Below are 17,411 nucleotides of genomic sequence, written 5' to 3' on the forward strand. Positions count from 1 at the left end.
GGAAGGATAATTAGGATGGGAGGAAACTGAATGGCTGCACAGCAGCACAAGACAGATGGTGAGCACAAGAAACTCAACAAAATCTGAAACACACAAGCACTGGGCCCTTCCTGCCCTGAGAACTGATAGTGTAAAAAGCAGTAATAGAGACTGTAATTCTATTACTGCCAATAATGATAGCAGTGACCTCTTGCTGAGGATTTAATCTATACTAGGAATGCACCATCCACTTTACAGGGATAATCTCATTTGATCCATCCAAAAACCCTAATGAGGTAGGCACTATTGTTCATTTCCATTTACAAATGAAAGAAAAACCAAATCAAGAATAGACATAAAATGACTTGCCCAAGATTATATAGCTAAAATCCTTGAGAGACAGAAGTTCAAACGGAGAAAAGCAGACTCCAGAAGTGTACTTTTTTTTCTTATCCTCCCAAAGACACTCTTCTCTCTCCTAACACTCTGGAAATTTCTACGGTTTTAGGAACTCAGTGCCAGGAATCCGGTACAGAGATCAAATACCTCTTTCTTTCTTTCCCTTTAGAAGTTTATGTATTTATGCGTTTACTTATGTATTTACGTACGTATGCACATACATACATAGTCTCCACACCCAATGTAGGGCTCAAACTCACGACCCCGAGATCAAGAGTCTCATGCTCTCCCAAATGAGCCAGCCAGGCACCCCCAGAAGTGTATTTTTAAGTATTAACTTATTCTGTCTCCTGGAATTAGTGATGCCCTGAACTCCCAACATTCAGCCAGAGGGCAAAAGTCACCATCCCAGTATTTTTCAGAGATGTTCTATGGAAACTGCCCCCAAGGAACTTAAAAGGTATGGCACTATAGAAGTTTTCTCTATACAGATAAACGTGGACCCTGCTGAGCTAGACACCTAACAAACACAAACCTAGCCTAAGTTATTGTCACAAAAACAATGCTCTCTCTTTCCTTTTCTACCTACCCAAATTCCACTGATCCTTCAAGACCATCTCCTCTATATCCCATCCTGGACGATTCTAGTTCTTTTGACCCTAAACAATTTACAGTCTCATACAAAAATGTGACAAGTTATGTATGATTTATATAGTCAATGTGAAGTATAAAACAAGTAACAAAGCAATGTGTTGAACTGAACTTCACAGGGGCACAGCTCTGATGCTCATTTATTTATCAAGCATTAATTACTTAGAAACAGAGACAGAAGTATACATTTGGAGAGTTAACTATGAAAGACCTAGATATGTGGTTAAGGACCTCTACTTTTAATAGCAGCTATAGGATACTGAAAGGACTTTGAGCTAAAAAGTGAGCAGATGTGAGCTACGCATCTGAGTAACTAAGCAGTCAGTGTGGAGGGTGGATTGTTAAAAATTTAACAGGAAATGAATAAACTGACATAGTGTAGTCATTCATAGGAAGTTATAAAGCAATTAAAGATAATGGTCTTGAATATTTAATGGCATGATATGTGAAGTAAAAAAAAAAAAAAGGTCAAGCTACAGAACCTGTGTATTCACAGAAAAAAGACTAGAAGAAGATACAACAAAATGTTAATGACTTTTCTTTGGATGGTGTAAGATTATGGATGACATTTTATGAAAATGACTTACTTATATAGTCAGAAAGTAAAAACAAATATTCATTTTTTAAGTCCTTTGCTCTAAAGGGGAACAGGGAGCCTACTTTATGGGGTTTCCAAAGCAGCAATGGCCAATGGACCTTACCTTTGGGATCCACTTCCCTCCTAGGAAGTTACCACAGATAGGGCACTTAGGTGGTTTGTGCCTGGTGACATAGGTAAAGGAGCAACCTGGGCTGGTGCATGTCCCATGGCCCCGGCGGGTGTATGTAGTGGTCTGTAAGGAAAAGAGTGGGTCAGAATCAACACCACAGTGCAAGCCCTCTCAGATCCTGAAGATCATTGTAAGCACAAAACTGCCAGGAGGATACCAGTTTGTAGAAGAATAGCCAATTCGTGGTATCTTAAAAGGTCAGAATTGGAAAGGCCCTAAGATACAATTAGTACACTTTTGAGAAATGAAGAAACTGGGTTCAAATGAGGAAAGACAGCTGCCTAGGATTACAAAGGTATCAGAAGAATAGACACAGCAATAACTGCTACTAATTAATGAAGCACCACACAGCGCTGAATGCTTTACCAGTATCTCATTTAACGCTTTCAGCAATTCTATGAAGTAGGTATTTGTAACTACTGAGGTTCAGAGCAGTTAAATGCTTTACCTCAAGTTGTATAGTGAATCTAGGGCACACCTAGACTTAGAACCCAGAGGTCTTTGATTCTTGGTCTTAGATTCCTTCCACGCACGTGGCTGCACACTACAGCCCTAAATACTTCGAAGAATTTGCTTCCTCTTCATTCCTGTTAGTTAAAAATCAGAGAACCTAGGACTTAGGGTTCAGAGATATAAAAATAGAGTATGGCCACTTAAAAAAAAAAAGGGAATTCCAACAGAAATCAAGTCCTTTGATATGCAACTGAATTTAATTATCGGCATACGAATATATTCAGCTACTGGCTCTCACCATCTCCAATGATTTCCCTTTGAACAGAATGATTACAATGGGTTTTTATTTTCGGCTACAAATAGAAATTAGCCAAGCTCCATTTCTTGATTAATGCCGCAAAGGAGACATTTTCCTGTCAGATTTGTTGTGTCTTACAGATATTTACTCAGATATTAATCCCATTTTTCCTAGCCTGGCCAAAAAGCAAAAACCTCCCTTGGAGAAACACCAAGCTGCCACTAGGCTACCTGTGCCAGAATGCCTAGGGAAAAGGTGATTCTAATAGTAGCAAGTCAAGGTTGAGGGTGAAGTAGTGTGGTAAGAGGGAAAGAGACCGGGTTTCAAGTTCCAACTCCACTACTGACACACGGGATGACCTGGGGGTAAGTCACCTTATCCCCTCTTCTGTAAAATCACCTGCCCTTCCTATTCTTCCTATTTCATGGATATCTCTTGAAAAACAAATGAGGTAAGAAATAAGGAAACATGTCGCTCAGTAAACTGTAGAAGATTCTATAGGTTTGTGAGAAATTATTATTACTGGGATATAAAACTTCTCTGATCTTCACTCCGACTGTGGCTCCATACAGAATATTCATTCTGAATACCACCAGAAAGCAGAGTAAAAATTTAAGTTAGGTCAGTTCTATAAATAAATTCCCATGAACCTGGAAAGACTCCTAAACAGCAGCTTATAGAAAGAACTTTAGGAAAAAAATGTTAGTTTTCAAGGCTGGTGTTTCATTCTTAAGTATTATCTATAAAAGCTTTTTTGGAAGAGTCTGGCTGACACTTATTAAATTATGAGAGAATAACAATTTCCAGGAGAGCAAAGGCTCAGGCCTTTGAATTGGATTGCAAGGGTTGTTCCTGTTTAAGATACAACTTTCTCATCTAAAAATATATTGCTTATCTAAGGTTTTAGAAGATAGACCGTGATAAGTTAAAATGTACAATATTAATCCTAAAAAGCCACCATAATAACTAATACAAAGTTAACGGCTAGTAAGCCAATAAAGGAGATAAAATGGATTCATCAAAAATATCCAATTCAAAATAAAGCAAAATAAAACAGAATAAAAAAAACAGTAAAATGACAAATTTAAACTTAAACATATAATTAATCACATTAAATGTATATGGCCCAAATACCACAATTAAAAAATAGAAGGTTGTCATAAAGTCTTGCTCTTAGAGCCAAACTATATACTGCTGCAAAAAAAGGGTACTTTAAACACAAAGATAAATAGGTTAAAAGTAAAATGCTGGAAAAAGATAAAACTTGCTAATAACAACAATGCAAAGAAAGCTCAATATTCAAATTTCAGACTGACAAGGCATCTGGGTGGCTCAGTTAAGCATCTGACTCTTGATTTCAGCTCAGGTCATGACCCCATGGTTCCTGAGATCGAGCCCTCTGTCGGGCTTCACGCTGACAGTGTGGGGCCTGCTTGGGATTCTCTCCCTCCCCCTCTTCCTCCCTACCCACCACTGCTCATGTGTGCACACACACACACACACTCTCTCTCTCTCTCAAAATAAATAAACATTAAAAAAAAGTAAATTTCATAGCAGACAATATTGCCAGAGATAAAGAAGGTCATTTCATAATGATGAAGGGGTCAATTTACCAAGAAGACATAACAATCCTAAAGGTTTAAGTACTTAATAAAAGAGTCAACATATGACACAAAAATTAATAAAGATGGAAAAAGAAATAAATACTATTTATAGTGATAGGTGGATGTCTTTTCTTAATAACTGATAAAACAAGGCAACAGAAAATCATTAAGGATGTAAGAGTTGAATACTATCAATCAACGTGACCTAATCTGTGTATAATATTCCACTCAAAAGCAAAATACGCATTCTTTTCAAGTGCACACAGAACATATATCAAGACAAACCATAACCTGGGCCATAAAATAAGTCTCAATAAATTTAAAAGGATTCAGGTCTTACAAACTACAAAGTTCTGACTATAATGGAATTAAATCAGAAATCAATAAAAGACAAGATATCTGAAAACTCCCAAATATTTGGAAAGCAAATAATATACTTTTAAATAACTTCTGGGTCAGGGCACCTGGGTCGCTCAGTCGGTTGAGCGTCTGACTTCGGCTCAGGTCATGATCTCGCAGTTGGCGAGTTCGAGCCCCGCATCGGGCTCTGTGTTGACAGCTCGGAGCCTGGAGCCTGCTTCAGATTCTGTGTCGCCCTTTCTCTGCCCCTCCCCCGCTCATGCTCTGTCTCTGTCTCAAAAATAAACATTAAAAAAACTTTTAAGTAACTTCTGGGTCAAAGAATAAGTTAGAAGTATTTTGAACAAAATGAAAATGAAAGTATATCAAAATTTGTGGAATGCCACTAAAGTAATGCTTAGAGGGAAACTTATAGCACTAAGCACCTATATTAGAAAAAAAAGGTCTCAAAATCAATGACCTCAGCTTCTATCTTAAGAAACTAGAAAAGAATAAATGAAGCCCAAAGTAAGAAGAAAGATAATAAAGACCTGGGCAAAAATCAGTGAAACAGAACATAGAAAAAACAAGAGAGAAAATCAATGAAACTAAAAGCTGGTTCTTTGAAGGTCAGTAAAATTGATAACCTCTAGTCAGGCTTGGGGGGGGGGGGCAGGGCAGAGAGAGAGAGAGAGAGAGACCCAAATTTCTGCTACCAGCGATGAGAGAAGTAAAAGCAGTAGAATCTATAGATATTAGAAGGATAAGCATTCTTCAGCATTTTAAACACAGAATTACCACATGATCCAGCAATTCCACTCTTAGGTATATATCCAAAACAACTGAAATCAAGGACTCAAGCAGACACTTATCCACTAAAGTTCATAGGAGCAATATTCACAACAGCCGAAAGGTGAAAACACACTAGCTGTCCATCAACGTTTAAGAATGGATAAAGAAAATATAGCATATACACACAATGGAATATCATTCAGCCATAAAAAGGAATGAAATTCTGATACATGGTACAAGATAGGTGAACCTTGACAACATTATGCTAAGTGAAAAAAGGACAGACCATGAGGACAATATTTGCATGACTCCAATTATATGAGGTACCTAAACCATGCAAATTCAGAGACAGAAAGTAAAATAGAGGTTACCAGGGGTCGCAGGAGGGAAGAAAGGAGAGTTATAGTTTAATAGGTACAAGGTTTCTGTTTGGGATGATGAAACTTCTGGAAATAGATACTGGTAATGACTCCACAACAATGTCAATATACTTAATGATACCGAATTATACCCTTAAAAATGGATAAAATAAATTTTATGTTATGCCTACTTTACCACAGTTTAAAAAAAAACAATAAAGGAATGTTTCGAACAATTTTACATCAATAAATTTCACAACTTATATGAGATGAACAAATTCCCTGAAAGACGAACTACCAAAGCTCACTCAAAAACAGATAATTTAGGGGTGCCTGGGTGGCTCAGTCGGGTGAGCATCCGACTCTTGATTTCCGCTCAGGTCACGACCTCAGAGCCCAAATCAGACTCTGCACTGAGCATGGGGCCTATTTGGGATTCTCTCTCTTCCTCTCTCTCTCTGCCCCTCTTCCCCACTCATGGACGCGCTATCAAAATAAACAAACATTTAAAAAAATAATCGAAATAGTCCTATACATATTTTAAAAATTGGACTTGCAGTTAAAAATCTTCTCACAAAGAAGTCTCCAGGTCCAGAATGACTTCACCAGCAATTACCAAATGTTTAAAGAAGAAATAATGCCAATACTATACACACTCTTCCAGAAAAATGAAGAGAAAAAAGTACTTCCTAGCTCTATTAGGTAAGCATTACCCTGATACTAAAGCCAGATAAGCAATATACAAGAAAATTAGAGACCAACATCCTTCATGAATATAGACACAAAATTTCTGCGCAAAACTTCAGCAAAACAAATCCAACGATATGCTGGAAGAATAACACCTCAGTGCCAAGTGGGGTTTATTCCAGGAATGTAGGGTTGGCTTAACATTTGAAAAACAATGAAATTAACCACGTTAACAAACTAAAAAAGAAAATTCCTACAACCATCTCAACAAACATAGGAAAAACATCTGACACAATCCAACATCCATTCCTGATAAAAGCTCCCAGCAAATTAGGAATATAAGAGAACTTCTTAAATTTGATTAGGGTATCTTTGAAAAACCTATAACTAATATTACACCTAGTGGTGAAAGACTGAATGCTTTCCTCCTAAGACAAGGAACAAAGACAAAGATATCTGCTCTCACCATTTCTATTCAATTGTACTGGAGGTCCTAGACAGGGTGATAAGAAATAAGGAATCCAGATCAGAAAGGAGGAAATAAAACTGTCCTTATTCACAGACAACATGATCATCTATGTAGAAAATGCAACAGAAACTACAAAAAGGCTACCAGGAAACATGAGTTTAACAAAATTGCAAAATACAAATTTAATATACAAAAAAAATCAATTATATTATCATATACCAGTAGTGAACAATCAGATACTGAAAACAGTTTTGGGGTGCCTGGGTGGCTCAGTCAGTTAAGTGTCTGACTCTTGATTTCGGCTCAGGTCATGATCTTGCAGTTTTGTGAGCTTGAACCCCACGTTGGGCTCTGTGCTGACAGCACAGAGCCTGCTTGGGATTCTCTCTCTCCTTCTCTTTGCTCCTCCCTCACTCTCGCTGTCTCTCTCAAAATAAATAGGTAAACTTTAAAAAAAAAAAAAAAAGAAAAAAGCTTTGGAATAACATTACAATTGCATAAAAAAACATGAAATATTTAGGGATAAATCTCAGCCCATATGCTGCAGTATGTGATGGAAAATAACATTAACTGAGAATCAAAAGACTAGGGTCCTGGTTCTGGCTTGTTTTGCAGCCCAGTGGTTCTGAATACTTAGGAGAACAAGTCCTTTCTCTTCTCTGGCCCTTTTTTCTAATCGGTACAGTAATAAGATTGAATCAGATCAGTGGCCCCTCAATTTTTCTATATCATGTATGCTTCTGAGAATTTGGAAAGAGGTACTGAACCTATCCTAGGTAAATGCTCTTAAGAAGAAAAGTTCGTATGTAACTTGAGGAGTTCAAGGGTCCTGCAGCACCCCATTCACAGACCCTCCCCATACCCCTCTGCCCAGTAAATACCTGGACCAGATAATTTGAGTTTGCCAGTGGTACTACTGTCTTAACGTTACTAGGGCTTTTACAAAACTACCTGGAAGAGAATTCTTACAGAGCCCTAATCTCCATCAGCTCCCCACACACTGACCAGTTTGATGGAGGTGGGGTTCTCCACAACTGAGTAGGCAGGAAGAGGCAACATGATGAACTGCGTGGCTGGCGCAGAGGAGCTACTCTCACTGGGATCCTGTGGGCACACGGAGAGAAGGACGGTTTTACTGAGATGGAATAAAGAACAAACACCCAGGGCCACCCACAACACTGGAAGACTGATCAAGTCCAATAACAACAATGTGCTTGCCCAAAAAAACGAATCTATGATCATCTCAAAACTTTAATTTAGAATAAAGAGAAAACTGTTACTGCAGAGAATGTGCTATCCTCATTTCACAGATGAGAAAACTGAGGTTCTAACAGACTTAGGATTCCTAAAATCACATAAGCACTTAGTGAAAGAATCCAACTCTTCTGACCCTGTCACATGTTCTTAACACCCTATCAATCTGCCTTAAGCAGGCAGGTGGCATGCTTCATTATCATAAATAGCAGGGAGGCAACAAACAAAATGGACTTAGGCCTACCATAGATTCCTCCGCAAGGGGGTACCTGCTCTCCTCTCATACATGTAGGCCATCCTACATTCCTCTCAGCCTAAGCAGAACTCCTACTCTCTAAGGATGCAACACTACCCAGGGTAATAGAGGGGAGCCACGCAGTGGGATCACTGAAGCTGCTCTTTCCCCTCAGCTGGGCATGACACTTATGCCACTGGAGAGACTCCTCTTAACTGTAAGTCCCATCGATCTGGCCTTAAGTAGAGCTTCCTTTTTCCTACACACTCTATGCCCAGGAAGACCATCTGAAAACTCTCCTCAACAGTTCAAGGTACTATTGTGTTTGCCAAAACAATCTTCAGGGAACATAAAATCCTAACAGCTTGACAGATCCTGGCTTCGATTCATGGATAGCCCATATCATTTAAATGCTGTTAATGTACCTCTGGACTATCTCATGTGAAGAAAACCCTAGCTATCATGGGCAAGAGGAGTTGGTAAGAGTGCCTAAGAAACTGAAGAGAACTTTAGAGTAAGCCCGGGGGCAAAAAGGTTCAAGAGGACTGTAGTCCTACTAGAAGTCCACACCAGTACTCTTAATTACCACTGCACGGCACTTGCTGCCTTTGGAGGAATTTCAGATAAAGCAATAGAGACATCAGTACCAAAGTCACTTACCCTCATGACAGTTACCACTGACATGCTCTCCCCAACCTGCGGGTGGGGCACAGCCAGGCTTCCGGTGGGGAGGTCTGGTGAGCCGTTCACTAAGGTCTCTTCAATCACCAGGCTTGTCTGGTACGGTTGGTGGCTCTCTCCTACCTCCAGGGAAGCCTCCTCCAGGAGCACATCCTGGCTGAGGATCTCTGAGGTAGCGATCTCTTGTACAGCACCTGGCTGGGCAAGGGCTCCCACCTCCTCAGCTAGGGCCTCCACAGCCAGGCACTGCTCTGCCATGCCTGCATGGCTGGGCACTGCCTCCGGGGCAGCACTGGACACAAGAGATGGCCCTTTAGGGGATATCTGGTTCTGGGCCACACAAAGCTCTAGCTGAGGGCAGTTCCGATCCTCCTGTAGGCTGCTCTTGGGGATGATGATGTAATCTGAGCGGGGGAGGATCTTGCGGAAACCTGGGATGTCCGGAACCACAGCAGTCAGTGCAGAGAGCTTAGAGTTCTGAGGATGAGTAAGCCAGGAAGGGGAAGACAAGCAGAGATAAATGGCATGAGACCGCATGGACATACATGTATGATGATTTTTTTCCCCCCTGTAAAAGGGTACCAGAAAGACTCCTCTCTTGACCCCAAGACTTAGTTAGGGTCAGCCTCCGTCAACAGCAATGTCACCCTCATCTGAATCACAGTTTCACCAATGTAGCTTACTTGCTCAGTCACACAGGAGACAGACAGATAAAATAGATCAGACTCTGAAAGGGCACTGATCTTGGCATTTGAAACTGTGAGCTGGAATCCCAGATCTGCATAGTTTTGAGCAAATACTTTCCACTTTTTAGGTCTTGCTGCCCCATCTATAAAATGAAGAAGCTGAATTTAGCTATTTATGAGTTCTTCTCAGCTCTGGTACTTTAGGATTCCAAAGTGGCAGAAGATGGAAACATGAGAATGTACAATGTTCAGTAAAATCCCAAAAAGCCTAAAATACAAGTCAACAGGTCAAACTGGAACTCAAGGCAGCAAGCAAGGATTCTGATAACACTGGTTTCTCCCAGACTTACAAAGATGAACCGATCACATCATGAGACAAAGTGTGTATGGATGGGGATATCTGACAAGGACCTGAATATACTGGTGGGGGTGGGGGAGTGGGCCAGATAGAAATATGAACACTGACTAGGATCTTAAAGTTTAGAAAACACTTTCCCGACCTTAAAAACAACACTATTAAGTTGGGTACTATTATTATTCCTACCAAAACTTAGGGAGGTAAATTTTCTTAAAATACAAAATTAGAAAGTAATAAAGCTAGGACTCTAAGCCAGCTCTTCTAAGGAGAAAGGAAACCAGGTATTAAAAGCACAACCCTTCATGGCTAATTGGTACCCAAGAAAAAGGTGCTTTTGTTTTCTTTTTTCAAATTAAACTGAAAGTTACCCAATAAGTAAAACAGAAAAGTTCAAAGTCAACAGTTAAGTGAGAACTGAAATTAAATGGAAATAATTTCAGATGCATCTTTTAAAAGGAACACTAAGTCCATTACAAAAGGATCCTTAAATAAATCAAAAGCAAGAAGTCGATGAGACTACTTAAGGTACAAAGGAAGCACTCAGAGATGAAAGTTAAAAGAAGCACTCAGATGAAACATAAAAGCAGACAGGCCAAATCCTTTATGGAGCCTTTACTGGAGAGATAATGGAGAAATGACATTCTCAAGTCACCCTTTGAAGCAGACAGGTCAGGAGAACAAGATTAAGTGGTAGCAAATGCAAAGAATGATCTGGCCTTAATCAACAAATCCGAGCACAGAGAAACCAGGCCGGCCTGAATGACGCTGGAACCACGGGTCTTGCCACTTGGCAAGACACTGGAAGGGCTGCCGAGACGCCGAGCTGCCACAAAGTCTCTGACAGGCTTTCAAAGTATGCAGGCAGGAGGGTCTCACCTTCACACCAGGCAACATGGGAGAGTTCAAACACAGCACCTAAAGCCTTCCCCAGTCTTGCACGTTCAGATGCTCATGAAATACCACCTTTTCTTATTATGTGGCCACTGGACACTTAACCTAGTAAAGAGTGATATTTATTGACCAAGGCAGTGTGTGCCAAGGACTCAGCTAGATGCTTTATGTTATCTATTTTAAACACTGTAAGCAGTTACTATTACTCCCCACTTTATAAATGAGGAAACTAAGACTCAAAGATTAAGTGATTCTTCCAAGGTCACAGCTAGTTAATATCAGAGATAATCTATTCATGTTCTTGGCAGTAGTGGCAGAGATGACGATAAATATATAAAATTCCATGTGGATACTGCAGATGATTTACTTAAAAAAAAAAAAAAATTTTAAGTGTTAATAAGGACAAGGGGTGCCTGGATGGCTCAGTCCAACTCTTGATTTCAGCTCAGGTCATGATCTCACAGTTCGTGAGTTTGAGCCCCACGTTGGGCTCTGCCCTGACAGTGCAGAACCTGCTTCGGATTCTCTGTCTCCTTCTCTCGGTGGCTCTGCCCTGCTCGCTCTCCATCTCTCTCTCTCTCAAAATAAATAAACAAACATTTAAAAACAAATTTTTTTTAAAGTCTTAATAAGGACCTATATTACTGTCTACCTTTAAATGCTATTATCACTCTGGGAATAGGGAAAATTTTCTCGTATCAGGGCAAAAGGTTGCTGATTTATAATGGAGAAACCACAGGGGTATATGCACTTAATTCCTAAATTCCACTTTCCATCTCCAACAGGAATTGTCTCCCAGATTATTTATAAACAAATCATCTAAAGGAGGGGACACAAAGTGGTATCTCCAAGACTGTAGATAGCACAAAACTCTTCCAGAAGAGGAATGCCAAGCCAATAAGGACAACATAATCTAAATGGCACTGGCAGACGGCTCCACTAAGGGAAAACACAACCTCTTCTGCTGTAACACAGTTGTTGCATTCCTGAAGAACCTTTGCTCTATATTATCAAAAAAGAAAGTAGAGACAATGTTTCAACTGAAAAAAAGAGTTAAGGTTAACCCTGCAGTAACAAGGATATTTTTCCTGCAGGAATTTGTTAAAAACAAACAAAACAGAACAAAAAACAGCCCTGGGGCACCCGGGTGGCTCAGTTGGTTGAACATCCAGACTCTCTAATTTTGGCATAGGTCATGGGATCAAGCTCCACATTGGGCTCCACACTGAGCATGGAGCTTGCTTAAGATTTTCTCTTTTCTTTTGAGCCTGCTTAAGATTTTCTCTTTCCTTTCTTTCTTTCTCCCTTTGCCCCTCTCACCTACTCGTGCTCTCTAGCTCTTTCTCTTAAAAAAGAGTAAAAACAAACAAACAAAAATAAGCCAGCCCTATTAATAGTTGCCAGTGTGTTTTGTTACTATGAACTACAAATACACAATGGCTGACAGGCACAAACTGGAAGGCACTCTAGAGTATTCTTTAATTCAAGCCTCAGTCTCCTCCATCATCTTCAGCTTTAACCTTGCATTTCTGCTTCTGGCACAGTGCACAACCACCAGCGGGTAACAGAAGAATGTGACATTATACAACGCAGCTATATCTACTTCTAAACTCTGCAAGCCAAGCCCACCTGCTGATTATGTTATAACTGATAGCAACCAGCACGACACATATTCATTACGTTCAATGAGTAACATGAACACTGTGCAGGAGAAATGCCTATACAAGCTACTACATGAAGACAAAACTTGGGGCACCTGGGTGGCTCAGTCAGTTAAGCATCCAACTCTTGGTTTCAGCTCAGGTCTTGATCTCACTGTTCGTGGGACTGAGCCCTGTGCTGAGCTCTGCGCTGACAGCACAAAGTCTGCTTGGGATTCATTCCCGCCCCCCCCCCCAGCCCCTCCCTTGCACATGCATGCTCTCTCTCTCAAAATAAATGAATAGACCTTAAAAAAGAAAAACTAAAAAAAGATTAAACGGACTCAAAGTTTTCCCAAGAAAAGGAAACGAGAATAGGAGGCTGGTCTTCCCAAGGCCTTCACCATTGACCCAGTGGAGAAATTAGCTGGAAAACAAAATTACTTACAGGATCCAAACCTTCTTTCTCTAGTTTGGCTTTCTCCAGATAGTAACTCCTCTCAGCCACACTCAGGAGCCTCCAACTTTCACTAATCTTCTTATTGATCTCGGATTGAGGGAGGTGGGGGAGCTCCTGCTGCACTTTCAAGTAGATGTCGTAATAGTAGAGAAGGTAAGCCGACCTAAAGGAAGCAGTGACCTCTTCAGATTTTCCCTCATTCAACCAGTAAATACTGCAGTGTTAGGGTTTGACAGTAAAGAGGCAAAAACCTAGCTTTTTATTTCAAAGGATTTAACCAAACAGGGACTGAAGCAAACAAACATTTAAATAACAGCCCCAGATGGTGTACAGGTTTCTCCCTCCAGAAAGCTGGAAGCAGAAGCTTGTCTGATTCACTTTTCAATGGACCGCATTTTCTACAGGAATGACTGGCTTTAAAGGCCAGTATGAGCAAAGATATACAAGTGCCCTGTCACTCCTCTCTCAGGGAAAGGTTACTTAGGGGACTGATCGCAATCTGGTTATCACTCACATGCTTTACTCCTCTACACAGCCTCTGGCCATCTCACTGGTGAACAGCACCTCCCCAGAGTTGAGAAAGGGAAGTAAATGAACTACCAAAGTAACCTGAAACTGGTAACTTCAGCAAGAAGTTTGGAGTGTTTAGTTAAGAGGGAGATTAGAGCTACAGTATGGATAGTCTTTATAGACATCGTTGATACTGTTTATGATTCTGTATTTTTATTAATGCCCGATTTTAAATGCTTCAGTATCGACAATTACAATAATAAATAACACAGTTCATTCGTACATAGCTTCCACCATTTGTATAGTACAATTTCCAGTGACAGGAAAACATGATCATAATCTGGCCAGGAATGGCAATTGCTGGTATCACTTCCTACTTCCCATCCCCTTCTCCCCACAACACCACACCCGTTCAATAACAGACATGGCACTCTCAAAGAATCTGGACACAGCCCAAGGTCTTCCTCAACACAGTTTTCCAAGCAGCTTGTGTTTATAAATGTCAGCTACCTAAATGTGTTGGCTAACCTGGGTTTCTTGGCCTTTTCTCCATGTATTTTATACTTTTTCTTCTTCTTGGGTGGCCCAGGAGAGGTATAACAGTAGGCTTCCTCAATTTCCTCCATCACGACAGTTACCTCAGTACCATCATATGATGCATCCATGGCTAGAGCAAAGGCAAACACAAACAAGTTTCAAGAATCTATCCTAAAAAGGACAGCAGGCACTTGATCCAGTGATCCCCTATCTCTGCCAGGCCCTTAAGGTTCAGTTATTTCCCAAACTCAGCAGATCCTAGGAAGCACTGGGGGGGGGGGGGGGGGGGGCGGAGTACTTAACAAACATACAGATTCCAGGGTTCCACCTCAGCTTTTCAGAATCCGAAATCTCCAGAGGGTATGGAAATCTGCATGCTTAACAAGTGTCCCAGGTGATTCCTTTGACTAGGCAAATTTAGGATCACTAGCTTAGACAGCCCATTTGCTTGTAATCACTCATGGGACGTAATAATTCTTCAACTCAAAGAATAGCCCCCACATTATAAGAATTCCATATGGTAACAGGTAAAAAGAATACTTAGCCAGGAGTCAGAAGTTCTGGACCCTCTCTCATGTTTCATTACCTTAAGCAAACTGCTTCAATGATTCACTCAGACACGCAGTAAGTGGCTGTATGTAATAGATTTCTTTACACTCTGCCAGCTTGTGTGACTTTGAGCAGGTAGGTCCTTCAGCTAGTTCAGGTTCGAGTCTTTCACATATAAAAAGAAAGATGTCTCATCCACCTTTGCTACAGATTTACAGTGATAAGGCTCAAAGGATACCATAGAAGTAAGTCTATTTGAGAATAGTCAAGTGCTACACAAAATAAAGGGTTCATTAGTAAAGATTAATAATCTGTGGTTTCATGACATGCCTAAGGCCACCACACCCAAATAGGGACTTAACAGATTTTTTTTTTTTTAACTGAAAAAGCCAACTCTCTGAGCCTTCTTTCATTATACTACACGGCTCCCCATCTCCACTGGCAATCCTCTAAACCAGCACTGTTCAATACACTTTCTGCAAATGATGGGAATGTTCTGTATCTGTGCTCTCCAATACGGCTACTAAGCACCTGAAATATGACTAGTATGATTGAGGAACCAAATTAATTTGGTTTTGTTTAACTGTAATGAATTTAAATTAGCCACATATATAGCTAGAGTATTGGACAGCTTAGGTTTAAACAGCAATCTGACAGACCAACATTACTGTCCGGCCTAAGAAACAGAAAATCTATGAACAGATTTTGCTGGAAAAAGAAAGGCACAAAAAAACCTGAATGACGAGTTCAAGAAGAGCTAGTATATTTGTGGCCACAAGAGCTAGTATATCTGTGGCCACGTTCTTAGTAGGAGTTTTACCCAAAAGACTCCATCCTTAGAGGGAGAAAGGTTTCCAGAAACCACTTCAATTTTATGAGACAGAAATGATACACTGTTGTTGCTCCTGAAAATCTGTCAGAAGAGAACTTAGGCTTCTGGGAGGAGGGAGTCGGAGCAGAAAACACAGGAGACATCTGTGTATTACAAAGCCCACTCACATCTCATTTAAACCTCACTCAACAAATGACGAGGTTACCTGGTTAAGGTATAACGAGAAAAAGAGCACTGCATGTTGAGCAGCGCACGAAGACCTGGCTTCAAGGCTCAACTCTAACCATGTGATCTCAGACAAGTCGATACTCCACCCCGAATTTCAGTTGTTCCTTATGTGCGATGAAAAAGCTGAAACAGGTAAGCTGCTAAATTTGGGGAAGGCAAGAATACCTTTGAGAATGCTATGAAAGCTAAAAACCCTCCCCTAGAAAATGCAGACAAACAATGTGTCACCTATAACTTTAAAGACACCCCCAGTCAAAAACACATTATTCCCAAGGTTCTTTCTCATTCTGTGTCACTTTAATGATTTCCCTTCCCATTAAAACAAATAAACCCTGCATTCTGTCACAGTGCAACCCAGGAAGAGAATATAACCCACAACTTGGTTGGGTAAGTTAACAGACCAGTGCCTTCACAGGGTAAGGGTAGCTAGAATTCAAATCAAGGCTATGTAGGTACTGTCCTTTTTTTGCCCTTAATCAATTGACTTTTCAGCCCTTGAGAGTCTTGCAAAGAAAAGCAGTAACTGCCGGAAAGCATCTGTAAAAAATGCCATAGAAGGTTTTAGCACCCAGAGCAAAAACAATTTAGGAAACAGAGTCATTACAACCACCTTGGGGTGGGGGCAGGAATAGATTGCCCTGGGTTTTTGCTTGTTTGACTACCCCATTTTAACCTGGGTCCAAGATGATTTTCAGACCCTAGGCCTCAATACACCAGTGCAAAAAAAGGCAGGATAATATAAAGGTTAAAACCAAGAGCTCTAGAAGGCAAAAGATCAGGATTCTAAGTTACCCATTTTAACGGCATCCACACAGAGCTCTATGACCTTGAGAAACCCACTTACTCTCTCAGCCTCACTGTTCTCATCTGTAAAACAGGATTAAGGGCAATACGTGAAATCGGAGACACTTTGTTCTTTCAGATGCTCCTCATAACCTCACGAGATGGCCTTTGACGGTTCGACTAGGGGCCATGGCTTGCCTTTGAGCTAGTTCTTTCCCCTCTCGGGGTCTCAGACGTCCCTTCCGAATGCGGAAGAACACTAAGGCTTACTGCTCCTATTCTGTGGAAGTGGCAACAGGACTCCGAGAGCCGCAGGACCCGACTCGAGGTGGCCCAGCGGGTCGGTGGCACAGTGCAGCGAGGTGCCCGAGGGCGGGACTTACCCGGAGGAGCGTGCACGCCGCGCGGCTCACATTCCCGGAGGCGTCCGGCCCGAGGGCTCGACGAGGGGGCTGGCCGGCGCACTCGCGCTCCCCGCTGTCGGCGAGAAGCGGCTCCAGTCGTGACAGCGGCAACAAGGAAGTGGAGGCGAGGGCTCGCGCGCGCATCCCGGGGGCTGGAGGAGCCCCGGCCCCGCGGCCCCGCCCGGCGACACACGGCGCGGAGTCGCGACAGCTCCTCTCGCTCCCCCTCCTCGGAGTCGCGATATGAGGTCGTGGAAGGCGGCTACGGGAGCACAGGTTCGCTCCGCAGGCTCTTCACCGACGCCTGCCGAGGGCCCCGGGGGTCAAGCCCCGGGGAACCCGAGGAAGACAGCAGGGACGCGGGCGTCGCCGCAGCACCGGTTCCGCGGCGGCGGCGCGGCGGCGGCAGCAGCGGCAGCAGCACACCTCGGATCGCCAGGGAGACCCTTCCCGGCGGCCCTCGCGGCGCGCCGGAAGCTACCACCTGCGCGTGACTGCGTGCGACCCTTTGCGCAAGCGCAACAGTCCAGCCCTAGTCGAGAGGCGGGCCCATAGGGACTCCA

At 41.9% G+C, this 17,411-nt stretch overlaps 1 protein-coding gene across 8 annotated transcripts in view; it reads right to left on the minus strand.

The window, feature by feature from the left end:
• HMGXB3 (HMG-box containing 3) overlaps positions 1-17,275 on the minus strand; it is a 46,293-nt gene extending 29,018 nt beyond the window's left edge. The window contains exons 1-7 of one of the 8 annotated variants that reach the window (XM_047092462.1): positions 16,828-16,905; positions 14,639-14,766; positions 14,044-14,182; positions 12,994-13,168; positions 8,950-9,447; positions 7,806-7,904; positions 1,731-1,862 (exon numbers count right to left, since the gene is read on the minus strand). In XM_047092462.1, coding sequence (XP_046948418.1) covers positions 1,731-1,862; positions 7,806-7,904; positions 8,950-9,447; positions 12,994-13,168; positions 14,044-14,180 — 1,041 coding nt within the window. In that variant the 5' untranslated portion in view covers positions 14,181-14,182; positions 14,639-14,766; positions 16,828-16,905. Of the gene's footprint in view, positions 1-1,730; positions 1,863-7,805; positions 7,905-8,949; positions 9,448-12,993; positions 13,169-14,043; positions 14,767-16,827 lie in introns of all 8 variants that reach the window. The other 7 variants (XM_047092459.1, XM_047092463.1, XM_047092460.1 and 4 more) reach the window with 7 other exon arrangements.
• Positions 17,276-17,411: the final 136 nt, after the last annotated feature.

This window comes from Lynx rufus, unplaced genomic scaffold, assembly GCF_022079265.1.
Source record: "Lynx rufus isolate CCGP_SWC_20201006 ecotype Redwood Valley unplaced genomic scaffold, mLynRuf1.p SCAF_1, whole genome shotgun sequence".
NCBI lineage: Eukaryota > Metazoa > Chordata > Mammalia > Carnivora > Felidae > Lynx > Lynx rufus.